Source organism: Balaenoptera ricei, chromosome 12 (assembly GCF_028023285.1).
Source record: "Balaenoptera ricei isolate mBalRic1 chromosome 12, mBalRic1.hap2, whole genome shotgun sequence".
Lineage (NCBI taxonomy): Eukaryota > Metazoa > Chordata > Mammalia > Artiodactyla > Balaenopteridae > Balaenoptera > Balaenoptera ricei.
The window spans coordinates 70,289,800-70,308,752 of record NC_082650.1 but is presented as its reverse complement, the minus strand read 5'-3'; the positions used below and the strand labels follow the sequence as shown (position 1 = coordinate 70,308,752).

Below are 18,953 nucleotides of genomic sequence, written 5' to 3'. Positions count from 1 at the left end.
TTTATCCCTCCCCCCCATATATACACTTCTGGTAAGCAAATCAAGTTGTAATTACAGGTTTCCTTCTCTCCTCATCTCTGTCAGATTTTTCAGTCTGACTATAAGCCTTAAAAGTGTTTTCCTAAAAACTCTCAAAATACTTCTCATATCCTCTCTTCCTTAATATGTTAAATTAGTGGTGATTAAATTTCACTCCTGATCTTTGAAAATGTAAGAAGCTAGAGAATGGAGGGTGTTTTGAAAAAGCTAAAATGTAGCGGGAGATCAAATTGGGATCATCCTCTAAAAATATCAATACCAAAACTGATAACTGATTTTAACTTTTAGTAACTGTTTAGTATGACTTATTAATTATTATCTCTATAATGATTTGACCTTTTACACCCAGAACAGTGGATATCTATTCTTAATATGCTTTTACTGGTTGATTCCTTATGCCTCCTAGGATATCTGAATCCAAACATTAAGTGAATAAATTAAAGCATGTTGAAATATCTGTATAAACGCTAATGAGTATTGCATAGGGTAGTTCTCAACCCTGGCAGTGTCCTACAGAACTTTTAAATCCAAACACAGACTCATTGGATTTAATACTGTTACCGAGCTCTTGGGCGGCTCTGGCCGGGGGAGAGGTCTCATGTGTCACTTCATCTGGTGGTAGTGGCGGGCGCGGAGATGGCGGAGACTGTGCGACCACCTGGGTTTTGAAATGGCTGCTGACATTTCTGAATCCGGTGGGCATGACTGCAAAGGAGACCCGAGGAGCAATACCAAGTTAGATGCAGATTACCCACTTCGAGTCCTTTACTGCGGAGTCTTATTCGTTACCAACAGAGTACTGTGAATATATGCCTGATGTTGCTAAATGTCGACACTGGTTAGAGAATAATTTTCCAAATGAGTTTGCAAAACTTACTGTAGAAAATTCACCCGAACAAGAAGCTGGAATTAGTGAGGGTCAAGGAACAGCCGGGGAAGAGGAAGAGAAGAAAAAACAAAAGAGAGGTGGAAGGGGTCAAACAAAACAAAAAAAGAAGACTGTACCACAAAAGGTTACGATAGCCAAAATTCCCAGAGCAAAGAAGAAATATGTAACAAGAGTGTGTGGCCTTGCAACTTTTGAAATCGATCTTGAAGAAGCACAAAGGTTTTTTGCTCAGAAATTCTCCTGCGTGCCTCAGTAATAGGGGAGGATGAAATCATCATTCAGGGAGACTTTACAGATGACATAAGTGATGTCATTCAGGAAAAATGGCCAGAAGTGGATGATGATAGCATTGAAGATCTTGGAGAAGTGAAGAAACGATTTTGAAAATTTGTCTGTATTTAATGATCTGAACTGATTGTTGATATGGCCAAGGGGAGAGAGGCCTTTTAAGATATATATATATATATATATATATATATATATATATATTTATCCCACAGTAAAACTGTAGCCTACCCTCACCCCTGGCATTTTCACTGTTCTGTACAAGGCTGCTTGTTTGTTTTTTTTTTTTATTGCCAAAGTCAAATAAACAGGAGAGGGTGTCATGCTTATGCATGAAATAGAATTTAGTCAAATAAAAAATTTTGGTCATTTGGTACTGTTTCTTTTTAACTTTTTATTTTTGGAAAAACTAGACTTTCTGTGGAAAGCTTTTCTGTTGATTATTTTTAAATAATCATGATTTAATCAAATCGTGATTTTTTTTGTTGTTGTTGTTAAGCTGAGTGATATTTTGAAGAATTTGAATTTGGCTTCATCACCAGTAATAACTGTCTCCTTGCTTCTTTGGTATGATAGTTTTGAGATGCTTAAGCATCTCATGGATCTGTAGTTGAATTTGCTTCACTGTCACCAGCCAAGTTCACTCTGTGGGCCTATTAACATATTTTTGGTAATAGTTGTTCAAGCTGTTCTGGAGATTATTTGGTAAAGTATATTAAAAGCCTTAAAACCATCTGCACTGTTTGACCCACTTCTTGACATTATCCTAAAGATATAATGTCTGGCTTAAAACTATGGTTGAGGGTGTTCTTCAAAGTGCTACTCATGATATAAAAAAATTACAAATGATAAAGATGAACAATTGGGAAATGTTTAAAGAAATGATGGTTTGTCATATGGTAGAATATTTGCATATATTTTAAAATATTTTCTAGGAATACTTGGAAAGGTGTTTGATAATGTTAAGTAGGAGGTCAGACCCTCAAATCCATTTTATACATTATTTTCATCATTGTTTTGAGTGGATAGGCATTCAGAGAGGCTGAGTTCTTTTTCTGGCTATAAATTTATGTGAGTAAAATTCTGCTAACCATTTGAAAATAATATACACCATTGCTCAATATAGTCTGGGAAATAGCAATTGAAATTTGTTTTCCTTACAAGAGAAACAGTGACAATGAATCTTAATGAGTACATTAAATGAATTTAAAATCTGTTTTTATAAAGGTCTTAAGTCAGGTGCTACAAACTGAAAAGAAGACTCATGGTATTTTAAATTGCTATAGATACCTTTAAGAAAATTAGAACCCATTGTTTATTGTCATGCAAATTGCAATATTAAATGAATTAGTGGGTTTTTTTTTTTTAATTTATTTACTTATTTTTGGCTGTGTTGGGTCTTCGTTTCTGTGCGAGGGCTTTCTCTAGTTGCGGCGAGCGGGGGCTACTCTTCATTGCGGTGCGCGGGCCTCTCACTATCGCGGCCTCTCCTGTTGTGGAGCACAGGCTCCAGACGCGCAGGCTCAGAAGTTGTGGTTCACGGGCCTAGTTGCTCCGCGGCATGTGGGATCCTCCCAGACCAGGGCTCGAACCCGTGTCCCCTGCACTGGCAGGCAGACTCTCAACCACTGCGCCACCAGGGAAGTCCCAAATTAGTGGGTTTTTAAATAATTGAAATCTTAGAATGTATAATAAAGATGTAAATTAAGAAAATGAAATTCTGCATTAACTGTGAATTTAGCTAAATAAAATTATCTGATAAAGCAAATTTACCCATTAAAAAAAAAAAATCTGTTACCGCGTCCAAACCCAGGCCCCCTGCATTGGGAGCACAGAGTCTAAACCACTGCGCCACCAGGGAAGTCCCTCTCATGTTACCTCTTAATGCCTCCTAATCACCAAACACCTCCAGTTTAAAAACCTTGGAGGAAAAAGAGCTCTGTTCTCCTTACAGCTTTATATAAAATCCTGGAGAAGAGTGTGGTTGGCCAGACTTGAGCATGTGCCCAATCCCGGGCCCATTAATGGGGCCAGTTAATGGGGATCATGTGATGGGCCAAGCAGGTTGGCTGCTGTGATTGGCAGTCCCAGAACAGGTGAGAGGGGGAAGTTCTTGAGCAAAATGGGTCCTGTTACCAGAGGGAGAAAAGAGATGTTGGTCAGACAAAACATATGTCCCCAATGTCTTATCTGTGTTTATGGCCAGCGAGGCACCACGAGAGATACACTGCAGTTTGAGATGTGCTTTGTAATTTTAGGGAGCTGATCATCAAGACCTAATCACCAGAATGGTTAATAATTTGACACATCTAAGATGTGAGCAATAAATGGAATAAATAAGTACTGTAATAGTTTGAATTGGAGAGAAAGATCACTGTGTGTGTGTGTGTGTGTGTGTGTGTGTGTGTGTGTGTGTGTGTGTGTGTGGTTTCAGCATCCTCATGCAGGCTGTGAGCCACCTCTGACAACCCACTCTGGCAGGAGAAGATGGAGAAATCCCTGGGCCCAGCTCAGTGCACTCAGAGCTCTGTCCCCAGCTCTCTGATATTGTGTGGTCCTCGAACCTCTTTAGGTTTTTATTTTCTTGTCTGGGTGGAGAGGGAAATATTATGGGAATATTGTTATTTGGAAATAAGATCATTGACAAGAGAAGTGCTAAACTCCTACCCACAACTAAAGCAGCTAAACCCATGAAGACCTACACATTAGAAGGGCATATAGCGTATTAAAGAAAGCATTCTGCTCCCACTGTCCCGGTGGAGGTAACTAGCACCAGCACCCAGAGAGGAACTGGACAGTGTGCTAATGTCTCTTGGATATTCACTCACCGTTCAACTCTGGGGTGCAGAATGTGTTCCTCCTGCTATTTTACTTCCCCAGTTGCCTCCCTGTGGACTGGGTCTGATGCAGGTGCTGTGAGTTCCCTCTTAATCAGTTAGGGAAGAGCTTACCCCTTTCATGGGTATCTTTAAAGACTGACATTTCCTGAAAGGATATATTTCTTAGATAACTCTAATAAATAACTCGATAACAGTGAAAAGGAAAGCCAAGAAACAGTCTATGGATATTTGTGATTTTTTTTTTTCTCTTCAAACACACAGATATTGGGGCAGATATTCTGAATAAGGAAGAGCAGTTGCAAGAAGCTGTACTCAAAGAACGTATTGCAAAAGCAGAAGCTGACGTATGGGCTAAGGTAAAAGAAGTTGGAAATCAACCTGAATGCATCTTTGCGGTTCTTTCATGTTTTGGATTTGTATGAAAGAGTGGAGTCAGGCAGAACTGACTTTGAATGCTGGCATCTGTGGGACCAGGGTAGCAAGTTCTTCAACTCCGTAGTCTTGGCGTCTTCAAATGTAAAAGAGGAACAGTAATACTCACTCTGTAGGATTGTTGAGAGAGTTCAATGAAATAACGTGCCGGGCACACAGTAGGTGCTAAGTAAGAAGTAGAAATCATCAGGAGCTTCCTTCTGTCTAAATTGCCCCTATGTGTGGATGACTCCTGCTCCCTTTATTCTCATGGGATTAAAACCTTTTTAGAAAGACATTCTTGTTGTAGTTGTTTATTATTGCTTAATATTTAGTATATAGTAGACCATTCGTTTGTGCAGTGTGTAATGCCCCTAAGTGCCTGTTTTTTCCAAATGCTGCGTCATAGCTGACTCTCCTTTTCACCCCTTCTCCCAGCTCCCCTTCGCTCCAAAGTCCTTGACACCTTGTCCATGTGACTGCCGAGGGCCATGGGGGCCATTTGAGGGTCTTGGGGCTCACGGTCAGATCCCAGACGCTTCAGCGAAGCAGAATCTCAATCCTCCAGCTCCCACTTCTTCCAGTTAGAGGGAAAATGCCATACGTGACTTCCTAAAGAAAATGAGCGCTCCTTGAGAGCAGGACAACCCACAGTGCTAGAACATTATTTCTCAGTTTCTCTATAAAGTAAACATCATAGCAAAGAGTGTTGGAATTGCCCAGCGTTAGTCCCAGCAAAAGCTTGGTATTAAAGTACTTCGAAAGTACAAAATGCTCCAGTGCAAAGGGTAATAGATATAAGAATCTTACTAGACATGTATCCTTATCAATAATAAAATTTAAATTGATTGTGAGCCATTAATTATATACCCTAACACAAGAGAATGCTTTTGTGAATAATGTACAATTTAAATATAAGTATAACAATATACAATTTAAATATAACAAATGTTCTGGGCATTCTCTTAAAATAAAATAATGAAACCTCTTCCTGAAGGCCCTGATGCAGGGGATCTGGGATGGTACTCAGCCTCCCTTCTCAGCAGTTTCAGGCTTTGTGCATTTTTCCACTTCTCTGTATTCTCCAGATTTTCTGCGATGAGCATACATTACTTTGATAGTCAATCAAGCAAGAAATAAAGTGCCAAAGAAAAAAGACAACCCAGCAGCCTGCAGTAAAGCTCTCCTTAGCAATTCCTGAAACAGTGATTTTAGCCACGGTTTGGGCCGTGTTAGGGCATCTCTGGCTGAGGCCTAGTTTGCTATGGGAGGTTTGAGACGGGAACAGAGCCCGTAGTCAGGGGCCCCAGGGTGGTTGCTAGTTTTCATTAAACATGAAAACCTGATATATATTAATAAATAAATGAACTCTTTCAAAGGCTGATGAACGCCAAAGAGAAGCAGTGAAGAAAGCCCTTGAAGAAGCAAATGACATGCACAAAATGAAAATCCAGATTCTGAAAGAGGAACATCAAAAAGATTTACAGGTTTTTATAGTGGCTTGTTTGTTGTCTTTTTAGTGGTACTTTAGTAAAAAGCTCTGGCGTGTTCCATGGTGGTTGGTTGGGAGGCCCAGGATTTTCACAGAAGATATGCTGGACTCCGTGGCAACAGTGATGCATGGGTGCAAGAGAATCCCTTTGACATAATGAAGCATAATGAAGGGCCTTTGATATAATGAACCCAAACCTTTATGGGGTTAAGGTATGAAGGAGGCACCCCTGCCTGCCGGACCCCACATCCCTTGCCACTGGCTCTCTTTCCTCCTCTCAGTGCCCTTCTTCTGGACCCTCAAACCTGTATGCCCCACACTCTTTCCCACCTTGGGGACTTTGCCAGAATGTTCTTCCTGCACTTCATCAGACATCAGACATCACTGGTCAAGGGAGGCCTTACCTGATCAGCTCTGTCCTGCTACCCATACACTGTCCTTGTCACCCCGCCCTCTTTAACAGCATCACCACCTAGCGCTGGTGTAAGTAAATAGATTGGAGGATTGATTACTTGTTGACTATCTGATCGCCACCTGCCTGCAGCCTCCATAAGGGTGTGTCTGTCTCGCTACCACCCTCATCCCGGTGCCAGCACGGTGCCTTGACTGTGTAACTGGGAAAACGGGCTGAAGAGAGGAAGCAGGCGCTTCTTTCCCTTCTCCTGAGCTCTCTGATTGCATCCTTCTTCCTCATGTTGCATTTACCGTGATGCCAAGAGGGACCTCTGTTTCTCAGGTATTTCCTGCAGGACCAGAGATCACACAATGAGGGGAACTCTTTCCAGCCTGTAACTTGCTCCAGTACACGACTCTGGGTAGTTAGTAAACTGTCCAGGCAGAGACCCAGGGGTTCCTTACACAGTTCAGTCCCAAACTCTGCTCAAAGGAAAAAACATACAGAACTATTTTCACACGTGGGTCACGGGAGGGACAGGACAGGGCACGATGCAGGTGTGATGATTCCTGGGCAGAGGCTGGAGGGAAAGTGGCAGAAGTGTGGACCCAGGTTTGGCCTAATTCAATAAGAACATAACGAATAAACAGTTCAGGGACCATGGGCCCTTTTGTCTCTCGTTTCGGCCGTGAGCACCTGCCATGTATCAGCTCTGTACCAGGTGAGATTAAATAGACTGTCCTCAGAAAACTTTCTGGCAGGAAAGGGAGCTCCACCCCAGGGCTCCTAAGGGATGGTTGACCCTCCCTGCTTGGCTCCAGTGGCCATGGCACCTGAGGGGCAGGCTGAGGTGGTCCACTGCCCATCCCTGATTTCACTTCGAAACGTGAGGAGCATTTATAGCATGTCCAGATAGGCCTGCTGCTCAGCTAGCTGGGACCAGAATGGCCACGCTGGTTCTTGAATAGTGAAATACTTCTCTATCAGTTGATAAATCACCACTCCCCGGGCCACTAACACCTTCACCACCCTGGACCTCCCGCAGCCCAGCAATTTGAAGGGGCAACCGTTTCTATGGGTGTGGGCCTCTAGGACCCTGCCCTGTGCTGTAGCCAGAGGATACACATTTTAAATATCACTTCTGGCATTAGGTTGTGATGATGCAAGGGTAACTTAGATGTGATGCCAGTTTCAAGGAGCTTGCATCCTAGTCTTGCTCCAGGTAATTTGATGGTACCCCATATATATAGTCTTTGGGCTGAGTCGATGCACTTAGTGTTAAAATAGAAGAAGTCCTAAGAAATTTTAAAGAGGGAGGTTGACCTTTCCAAATTATTCTAAAAAAGTCTCAGGGACTTTTTTTTTTTTATTATTATTATGATGACTGAGTGATTTGTCTAAGAGAGGTGTGGAGGGTTGTTTCAGCTGTAGGGTCCCCAGACATAAACACCACTATTGCTCCTCAGGATGTGTCTCTGAACCACCTCCTTAGAGTCTACTTACCTGCAGATTCCTGGGCCCCACCTGACCTACAGAGTCATTGGCAGCGTATTTAACCAGCAGCCCATGTGATTCTCACATATATTAAAGTTTAATATAAACACATATAAAGTCACCCATATTCTCTCATGTTAAAGTTTGAGATTACCCGTATAGAGAGCAGAAAACCAAGTTCTTCTAGAACCAAACAGCATTACATTCTGAGACGTAGAAATCACCAGGTATTGCTCTTTTGTGATGTTAAGAATCTGGGTGTCAGATGCTTGCTGTTAAATAAAATTTCCAGGTCTTGTCCAATGGACAGATAGGATTTTGAAAAGGTGCTAATATTATCTTATTCAAATACAATAATATTAAAAAGTAAATAATAAAATGGAAGCTAAGGGAAAATGAGAGTAGGAAATATAATGAAGTCAGGTGTGAATCCAAAACTTAGAAATGTCTGTGTGCCATGAGGTCCTGTGCAGTTATCATAGCTGGCCCTTGAGCTTTCTGACAGTCAATGCACAGAGGAAAGTGCTATGAATCACCATGTCCCTGAGGTAAAAACAAATCCGGGACTCAGGTGGCCCAGATCTTCCTCCATGTGATACCTGAGAGAAACTTCTCATGAGAGAGGCATTGTGTAATAAAGGAAGGTCTGTCAAACACCTGCACAGTAAAGAGGATGGATTTCATGAGGCTGTCTCTTATCTCTAGATAGAGGCTGATTCACTCAAAATGCATTTCAGTAAAAGTAATTTAACTGGAAGGCTTTCCATTGAGTAAGAACACTGCCAAACAGTAGGTCATTGAATTATTTTTTCGTAGCTTTAAATAGGTATTGGACATGCTGTATGAGGCAGTAAAATGATTTTGGTTTTACTAAACCATTACATAAAAGAGGGACAGGGTTTAATTCTCTGAATCCTAGTTCAGAACCCAGTCAAACTAAAGGGCTGGTGTGTCATTTTTAAATTCTATGATTCAAATAGAAATGTATTATGATAATACTTCATCTATCTAAGGCTCAACCATTCAGCAATCTCAGTTACTGGAAATGTACTTGAAAACCCAGAAATAATCCCTAAGAAGTTAAAATATCCCCTAAGACGTTAAATAACAGCCTCTGACTACGAGATAGAGACTCAGGCTTATTACCTGTAGCAGAACCTTCCATTCCCTGCTCAGTGATTGTCTCTGAGAGACAGGGAGGAGGAGGGAGGGAGGAAACTCACTGTCTTATAAGCCTGGACGGCAATTCTGGAAGGAAAACAAACTGATGAATCTCTGGAAAGACCCCAGCATCACAGCCAGCAATGAAGCAGGAAGCTGGTGGGCGAGAATCCTGCTTTTGTTTCTAGTTCTTCCACTGACTCACTCTGTGAAATAACTTAGTTTCTTTTGCTTTGTTTTTATTCTTTTTAAAAAAAATTTTTGTTTAATATTGGAGCAGAGTTGATTTACAATGTTGTATTAGTTTCAGGTGTACAACAAAGTGATTCAGTTATACATATACATGTTTCTATACTTTATCAAATCCTTTTCCCATTTAGGTTATCACAGAATATTGAGCACCTTTGTTTCTTTATGTTCTCTCTTATCCCTGAAACAGATACAAACTGACCTTTAAATGAAAGTTTTGAAACTCCTGGATGGAATTAATTGCCCCTCCTTTCTGGCGTGTATTTCTGTTAAACCACTGGTTGCAGGATGGGGTCTGGGTCTCCTCTGCTAGGCAGCGGGTCCCGAGGAGGATTCCAGCCTCCTTCTGTCTGTAACATCGGGCCTAGCGCTGTGCCTGTCACACTGTGCTGTCAGTGGACATTTCCAGGGATACAGGGTTTTCCTTGGGAGCCTGTTTCCCTCAGGTCCTGGTTTGGCAAGTGCCTCCTCTTTTTACTCGGCTGAAGGCTCCACAGGTCCTTCTACCCTGGCACAGTGGAGCCCTTGCTCCCGTCCCCTTTGTGAACAAGGAAGAGCCCCTCAACGCGAATGAGCTGGAATGCTCCAGAACGACAGTGGGGACTGGCAGGCAGCTTCCTGTGACTGCGGTCGTGTGCGGTGCTTGCTGCCCGGGCCTCAGGTCTCCTCCTACCTGGGAGACTTTCATAGTCATTATTTCTGCCATTTTCCAGGACTGACTTCCTAAGGCAGTATCGTACTCTGTATTTCTAATCATGAATAAAGATAATAGGACACTATAGAATATTTGGACAATCAAGAAAAAATACCTGTGGCCCAATTACTTTTCTTTTTGCAATTCCTTTCCAATATTATCTATATACGTATTTTATGCTAAATAGTTTGTGCATTTCTGATTTTACTTAACATCATTATAAATGAAACTTTTCCATATAGTATACACTCTTCTTTATTTTTTCCTTTTAATAGCCATGTAATATTCCGTGGTAAGGCTATACCATTCCAGTTTTTTTCTTTTTCCATTTTTTTCTGTAAAAAAATATATTTTTTTATTGAATGAAAGATTCTTTAAATTCTATGGTGCTTTACACTTTTCAGAAGTTTCACACATATGATTTCATACAACCCCATAATCCCCTTTTTTTCCCCACCCCCTGTATTGCCCCTCCCCCTTCCCTCTCCCCACTGGTAAACATTAGTTAGATCTCTATATCTGTGAGTCTGCTTCTTTTTAAAATACACTCTTCTTTTAAATCATTAGGTTTAACTGGTGTACATTCCATCGGGCAGATGAATTATGATTTGAATAACGTTTTTAAACATCAAAGCTGTAACACCTAAACCTAGTTTTTCTGTTCCTTAAGGAAATGGCATCTAAGACCAAGATCGAGTTGCATCAAAACATGGAGGAAGAACTGCAGCGAGAACACCTGGCTGCTGAGCAACGCATGGTCCACAGGATCCAGAGGATCATGATGGAGTGCCACCGGGAGAAGGTCCAGGCCGTGGAGGAAGCCCGGGCCCAGGAGAGGCACGTAGCCCAGGAGGAGATCCAGGCCCAGAGAAGGTACTCCAGGGGGTACCCCTGCAAATCAGTGTCTTACTCTGTCAGAATCAACTTGGAGAAAGGGATAAGGTTGAAGCACATAGGTGGATATTTCCCAGCTTTTGTATTTTTACATTTTTTTAAAATTTACTTATTTTTTATTTTTATTTTTGGCTGCCTTGGGTCTTTGTTGCTGCACGTGGGCTTTCTCTAGTTGTGGTGAGCGGGGGCTACTCTTCATTGCGGTACGCGGGCTTCTCATTGCAGTGGCTTCTCTTGTGGAGCACGGGCTCTAGGTGCATGGGCTTCAGTAGTTGTGGCTCGTGGGTGTAGAGTGCAAGCTCAGTTGTTGTGGCGCATGGGCTTAGTTGCTCCGCGGCATGTGGGATCTTCCCGGGTCAGGGATCGAACCCGTGTCCCCTGCATTGGCAGGCAGATTCTTAACCACTGCACCACCAGGGAAGCCCTGTTTTTACATTTTTATTATGGAATATATCAAACATAGAGAACAATATATAGTATATTGTAGAATATGTGTGTGTGTGTGTGTGTGTGTGTGTGGTTTAAAGAAAAATAACACGAATACTCAAGGGCCTACCAGCCATCTGAAGGGACTGAAAAGTCCCATGTTCTTCCTCAACCACATTTCCTTCCTTTCCCCCCTCTCGCGAGATAACTACTGTTCTAAAAATTGTGTTTTTCATTCTATATCTCCAGTTTTAGGGTAGAAGAGGAATCAAGAAATACTTTTCCACAGGCACATATAAGTCAGTCTTCACATTCTCTAGCCCATACCATACACTACTGTGGATGGGTTACTTTTGGTCTTTTTCTTATTACACAAGTCATAATGCTGTAAACGAAGTTGACCTTATGGAAATATAGAGAGCAAAAATTGCTAAGTCACTGCTTCCTACCCCGTCCCTGTCTCCCAGAGACAATCATTTTAAAGAACGGGGTCTGTATCCTTCTGTGCCCTTTTGATGTATTTACAGCCTTATATATGTTCATAATCTGAAATAATTTTTACATAAATTGGATCACATATATATGTGTGAAAAATACCAAAGGAACCATTTTATATATGTAATGAACATTTGATGGAATTGGCCAGTTTTAACAGGACAGCAGTCAGGAGCCCTAGTGGCCAAGAGAGAACTTCGGTTTCCGGGTGTTCAGCGACCTGACCAAGCTCATGTAGCTGAAGCAGCAGGACCAAAACTGAAACCTTTGTATTCCACCTCCTGGACTAGGGCTTGTCTCTTGCTTTGCTGCTTGAGTTAACAAATCTATTTGTATATAATTAATGGGTAAAATCGTCCTTGTTAGAACTGTTTAGAATAGGGCCAAAGGTAAAATTCTGTAGGGGGTGCAGATAAATAGGAATGAAGGCTGCAGCCGCAGCTATTTCGGTGGTCCCCCCTTCTTGCACAGGCTGTAAGTCACTGTGAGGCAGAGGAGGAAGAGGCGAGAGGATTTCAGGAGAAAGAGAAGGTGGTAACTCCTGAGTGAGCTGTGGTCCAAAGCAGTGGAAGATGGTTCTCCTCTCCCTCTGCTTCCCACCCTCCATCTGCAGGAGCTCTGTCTATCCTGAAGGAGCCTCTGGGTCCTCTCTTCACGCACACCGGCAGCCTCCTGCTCCCTCCTTCACTCTTTCGCTTTTGTCCCCCTTTGGCCCTTTCCTCTGTGAGGTTCAACAGCCACCTTTCATTAAGCCAGTTGACTAAGATTAGGGAACTGCCATGCCTGTTATTTAAGTATATCCATCTAGAATGTCCATTTTGTTATTGACGTGTCCCAAGTGCCTGGCGGAGAACCTCACGCATGGTGGGTGCCCTTTAAATAGTTATCAAAGGTTCAAGTTTGTTCCAATCAGCTGAACCCACTCTGCAGCACACCAGGTCTTATTTCGAGACATTGCTAGATTCCAGCGTTCTTGTAGAGCATTTGCAGAAATTAATATATGGAGAAGGGCCACTGTTGAGGATTCCACTGTGGATCTCTTACTTGGCTCTAAACTTTCACTCAAGACTTCAGGATTCAGAATACTTACATATTGTGACAAGTTTGTTAAATGCTCAGAAAACTTTCTTTGTGGGTTGAGGTGATTGAGTTCTAAACAGATTATCTAGGAGACACTGTACTCTTTCTCTTAAAGGTAAAAAAAAGAAAAAAGAAAGAAACATCTTGCTCGGAAAGGTTCTAAGTATTTTCTCACCCAAGGCAAAGGCATGACTGAAGTGACTGCTCAGGGATGTGTGTGGTCATGGCTGTAATTCCTGGTGACAGCTGCCCTTTATTCCACACTAGACCATGCAAGGCCCTTTGTATGCTTCTCATTGAATCCTCATATCCCTTCCTGGGGGATTGAGTCGTCTTTCATATCTTCAGATGAACATGCTGAGTCTTAGAGAGAGACTAAGCAACTGCCCAAGGTCACCTGGAGAAGATACAAACCCTGGTGTGTATGATACCGAAGCTTGTGACCTTCCCTTACGCCGCCCTGCTCACTTCACCAGGGTTCATCAAGTGCCTTCTGGGGATGTGGTTCTGAGCTCGGGCACTGAGGAGTAAGGCTCTTGCCTCAACATTATGTGATGTAACTAAAGCATAGCTGTCCCCTTTGAGCAAGGCTAGAGGGACTTGTGCAAAGAACACATGGGTGCTGGAGGAGTTCTCGGTCCTGGAAAGATCAAGCAAAGAGTGTGTAGGCTGTGTAGTGAGGTGGGTTTCTTGGAGGAAGGTAGTCTTGGTTTGGGCCTTAGAGAGAAGGAAGGAGGTCCCATTTGTGAAGGACTGAGAAGAGTGGGGACAGCATGAGCAAACACATGGAGGGGAAGGTCGGGAGTTTAATGAGGCAGAGCCAAGGGGAGTTGGGAGCATTAATACCCCAGAGATATAAACGCGCTGCTGAAGGTTGGACTCTGGAGATGCCTCCTCTCCTCCCCGCCCCGTCTGATGTCTACCGCCCCAGCTTGGGTATCACTAATTGTCCTGCAGACCAGGTGCAATAGGTTCCCAGCGTCTCAGGTAGAACATCAGAATATATTTTCCTTATAAACACACTGGTTATAGCTAATTAAAACAGTGCTAAGAGCCCTGTAGTTCAAGTGAAATAGCTCATTGTGGGCTCACCTGGCAGATGATCTGCTATGTTCAGTGTTTCTCCAAACATTGGATGCACAAATGAATTTTGGAAACAGATCCCTGCATAACTTAGGAATTGCCTATGGAGAAATGAAGTGTTGGTTTTTACTGTACCAACACTGGGAAAATAACTGGCGAAAGTTGGAAAGGACATTTAAAAAAATATCAGATCCTTTTAAGCGAGAACAGATTTTGGTAGTAAGGAGTTTAAAGGGGACTGTCATGGAGGGTGGGAGCTGGTGTCATCTAAGGTACACTTTGAGCAGATGTACCTGAGATCAGCTCTGGTGGAGCTTTTTAGTCAGCCCCGTAGATGGACACCTCCTCTGTGTGGGTCCAGAGAAAGCCAGGCCGACCTAGTAGGAAGCTCACACCTGCTTGTGATGGAGCCATGGTTCTGGAGAAGGGGTGTAACTTCCTCCTTGGGGATTTGGGGCTGGCTCAAGGAAATGCCTTCCAGTTCCTTCTGATCTAAGCACCACGGGCTCTGATCATCATCTCCACAATCTCACCAACATCCTAAAGATTTTATAAATCATCAGCCTGAATCCTAAGGTTGTGTGTAGATGCACCTTCTGAACACTATCTATGCCTCTACTGTCCTGTGACCTGGGCTGAGAATCAGGAAGTTGGTTTTGATTCCTCTTCTTTCTGTAGCCCCTAAATCCTAGCAATAACGAATTCTGGCACTTGTGACTTTGTAATATTTCTTGGATTTCCCCCTTTCTCTCCCTCTTCCTATCCCTTTCTCTTTCATCATTAATTTAGATCATTGTACACTCAGAATGTTACAAAATAGTACAAATTGGTCTCTCTTACTTCACCCAACTCGGATTCAGTTTACCTGATATTATCAGAATAACAATTCTATAATTATTTATTTATTTATTTATTTTTGGCTGTGTTGGGTCTTTGTTTCTGTGCGAGGGCTTTCTCCAGTTGCAGCAAGCGGGGGCCACTCTTCATCGTGGTGCACGGGCCTCTCACTATCACGGCCTCTCTTGTTGTGGAGCACAGGCTCCAGACGCGCAGGCTCAGTAGTTGTGGCTCACGGGCCTAGTTGCTCCGTGGCATGTGGGGTCTTCCCAGACCAGGGCTCGAACCCGTGTCCCCTGCATTGGCAGGCAGATTCTCAACCACTGTGCCACCAGGGAAGCCCCAGAATAACAATTCTAAAATGTTATTTTCAGTGTGTTGCCCTCCTGATAAGAAATGTATAGTGATCTCTTATGCTATTGAAGCAGGCAATGTTTTCTACTGAAGGGCAGGAACTCTCCGATTTGCCCCATTGTGTGACATTGAACAATAACTGTCTCCCCAAGCCTCACTTTCCTCACCTGTTATGCGGGAATAATAAGAGGTAATAAATACAAATAGAACCGGCTTCAGTGGGTGAAAATTAAATGAGATATAGTGCATGTAAATTGCTTAGCACAGTCCCTGGGACACAGTAAGTACTCAATAAATGGTGACCCTTGTTATTAATAACGGATATAGCCTAGTTGGTGGGAGAGGGAATGAGAAAAATAGCATAGTAGCTGGAGAGGCTCAGGACAAATGATGTTTACCTCCAGACTGGGAAAATCTGTCAGGTTTGAAAGTCAAGTTGAAAGAATCAGAGACTGAGAGAACTGCATCTTGGAGGGTAGAAGCTGGGGTAAGTCTTGGAAGGACTGTATTAGACTAGGAGGCAGAGAGGGGAGTGTTTTTATTAACAACCATAAATACTCGAATTCAACATTTGTAGGTTTTTTAATCCTCAAATCTTTAGAGGTTCTATTCCAACTAGGTATCAGGAGATATCCACCAGAAGTGTATCTCAGTGGCTAAGAGATTTGCCCTGAACCCAGACTGCCTGGGTTGTAGCACTTGTTTTGCCACTTCTTCTAATTAAGTGAAATTGAGCAAGTTGCTTGACCTCTCTGAGACACAGTTCCTCATCTATAAAATAGGCCTCATAGACTGAACTGCCTCATAGACTTGTTTGAGTAATCATTGAGTTTAGTATATTAATCATTGAGTTACTATTGAGTTTATAGTTGGCTGCTATAAATTCTATATAATTATATACATTATAACCAGAGGCCTATGAATTCATTCAGCAGTGGTTCTCAAAGTATGGTCCCAGACCCTGTCAGCAGGTCCCCAAGGTCAAAGCTATTTTCTTAATAATACTAAGATGTGATTTGCCTTTTCACTCTATCTCATGAATATGTAGTGGTGTTTTCCAGGGTTTTATGATGTGTGATATCTCAACAGATTGAAACAAAACGAAAATCTAGCGCCTTTTTCTATTAAGCCAGACAGTAAAGAGTTTTGCCACAAATGTAAAATGATGCCACTTTTCTCACCAAAAGTTTTTTGATTTAGAAAAAATATTTTTCCTATGAGGTGTTTTATGTTAATGTTTAATGGATTTATCGATACTTCACATGAATTTATAAATGTTGGTTAAATGTCTGACTTTTAACTTTTAAAACTGTTAGGGTCACTAGATATAACCCATATGAACAAAAGTCCTTTGGGTTTCTTGGTCATTTTAAGAGCGAAAAGTGATCTTGAGACCAAAAAGTTTGAGACTGCTGTCTTAGAGTATTGCTCAGATAGAATCAAGAGTAGGGCTAAACTCACCCTGTGAGACAGTTTCCTCCCCTCTGGCTAAAGGTGAGTAGCTGGGTTGAAATATAGAAATACTTTCTTTAGGGGTTTGGAAATCTGAGCCTATTTCTTCATTTTTTTTAGAACTCTGCATTCATATTTTTCTGACCACAGTGGACTCGAGTCCCTAAAGTTAGCGTTAGACACTAGACTAGTGGCCTCGCCCTAGCCCACAGTGGGGAAATCAATGTGCTCCTTCCCTGCTCTAAAAAATATTTTTTTATTGTTAACATCTAATCAAAGCTCATCTCTACCAGCCTGTCTCAGACTGGTGGCTCATGTAAACCATGAAATCATTTCTCCTACATCTGCGGTGAAAGACAAAATCTTTTTTTTTTTGGTGGCTAATCCATCTAACTGTTAATATTCAACCCTTATTCCTTTCTGTAGAAAGACCATGGAGGAACTTTTGAGAGCTGGTGTCACAGTTATGAAGGATCAAAAGAAGAGTGTGAGCCATCTGATAAAGGAAAAAGAACATGCAATGAACGTCTACTATTGCGTGGCTCAGAGACAGAAGCAAGAAGAGGTTCAGGAAGTGCTTCAAGAAGCAGAGAAAACACATCAGGCCACGCTTGGAAATGTGATGGACAAACTGCTTAACACGCAGGGGGAGCTGCTGTCCATGGCGAAGCAACTGGGAATCATGACAAATTGGAAAGATTTCCTGGAGGAGGAGTTACAGGAAACCAGGGTAGCGTTTCAAAACTACATCAATTATACGTTTCCGAAGCTCTCACCGGGACATGCAGATTTTATTCTGCCAGAAAGAAAGAAAACACCTTCCAGTCTTCTTACCCAGGAGAACCAAGCAACTCTTGATTAGAAGTCTTCATCTGAAATGGCACTACAAAAGACATTGTTCTAAAGGCTAAATAAATTCACTCAAAAACCATTTATTGATCCCCGGTTATGTGCAGGGGACTAGTGAGCTGTGAGCATTTTGATGGAAAACCAAAATATTCAAAAGCACATTCCAGGCTACAATGAGGTTCCAAGTCTAATGGAGGAGAGGTAACAGTGAGGGGGGTCAAAACTGACTAGGAGGGAAGAAGATTTCTTGGAAGAAGTCTAAACATACTTCTGTATCTGGCTTTACTCACGTTTACATCAGACATTTAACTATTTTAGTATTTGTTGCAGTTAAAAAACAGTAAAGGGACATGTTCTTAGATGGTTTCCGTTGTGGAGAGGTGTGTCTAGTAATCCAGTATGTCTAGTAATCTAGTCTAAAGATTATTATTTGGTGAACTGCAATAGCTTTGTAGGAAAAAAAGCAAAGTTTCTCAGATTCAATAGGATAAAACTTAAATTCTGGGAAGCCTATATAAAATAATTCAGAAGGGACTCTCTTATATTTGCCATTTGTGAAAGAAAAATATGTCTTTAGAGGTCAGATTCCTTGCCTCAGGGATGGGGAGCCCCCTTATGTTTATACCCAAGCCCAGGAGTGCTTGGAGCTCATCTCCTGTAGGTCAAAATGCAGAAAATCATTCTGTACCGCAATGCTCAGGACCAACAAATGTCAACATCTACTGAATTAAAATGGAAGAAAACCCAAGCCATAAAGACTGCTCCAAAAAAATCTATCCACTTTAATGTAGCATCCTTAAATTATTAATCACCAACTTATATTGGTGGCTTTAAAATTAAATACCTGGAAAGCCATTTTCAGTAAATTAAAAAGTGCTGTTGTCAAGCAGGCCTTAGGTGGATTTGTTTACATTGACCGGTCTGGGATTTCCTAATGATAAAAGTAGTGATTTGTTTACAACTGCATAATGGACTACACTCTCCTAGCGTTTAGCTTCCTGATTCTGCAGGACTACTGTGGTCCATACTAATCGATTGCCTAGGGGCTGGAAGTCAGAACATTTATACAGTACTTTACACTGCTTTTTCCAGCACGTTCTTCTCATAGCAGTCAATGGGATAGGCAGGACAGGGGTGGTTGTTATCCCATTTTGACAAATGATAACATGAAAACTACTATGTACGTATTTACATGTGTGAAGCACTTTTTTTTAAGTTGAAGTATAGTTGATTTACAATATTGTGTTTCAGGTATACGGCAAAGTGATTCAGTTATATATATATATATTTTCAGATTATTTTCCATTATAGGTTATTACAAGATATTGAATATAGTTCCCTGAGCTATATGGTAAATCCTTATTGTTTATTTTATATATAGTCGTGTGTGTATGTTAATCCCATACTCCTAATTTATCCCTCCCCCACCTCTTTCCCTTTGGTAACCATAAGTTTGTTTTCCATGTGAGTCTGTTTCTGTTTTGTATATAGCTTCATTTGTATTATTTTTTAGATTCCACATATAAGTGATATCA

At 41.8% G+C, this 18,953-nt stretch overlaps 1 protein-coding gene and 1 pseudogene across 1 annotated transcript in view; both read left to right on the top strand.

Annotated features, from left to right (window-relative positions):
- C12H6orf163 (chromosome 12 C6orf163 homolog) overlaps window positions 1-17,444 on the top strand; it is a 35,987-nt gene extending 18,543 nt beyond the window's left edge. The window contains exons 3-6 of the mRNA XM_059941638.1: window positions 4,315-4,409; window positions 5,844-5,951; window positions 10,619-10,821; window positions 16,996-17,444. Of these exons, the coding sequence (XP_059797621.1) occupies window positions 4,315-4,409; window positions 5,844-5,951; window positions 10,619-10,821; window positions 16,996-17,431 (842 nt within the window). The 3' untranslated portion in view covers window positions 17,432-17,444. The remainder of the gene's footprint in view (window positions 1-4,314; window positions 4,410-5,843; window positions 5,952-10,618; window positions 10,822-16,995) is intronic.
- Window positions 659-1,363, top strand: LOC132376389 (density-regulated protein-like; annotated as a pseudogene).
- Window positions 17,445-18,953: the final 1,509 nt, after the last annotated feature.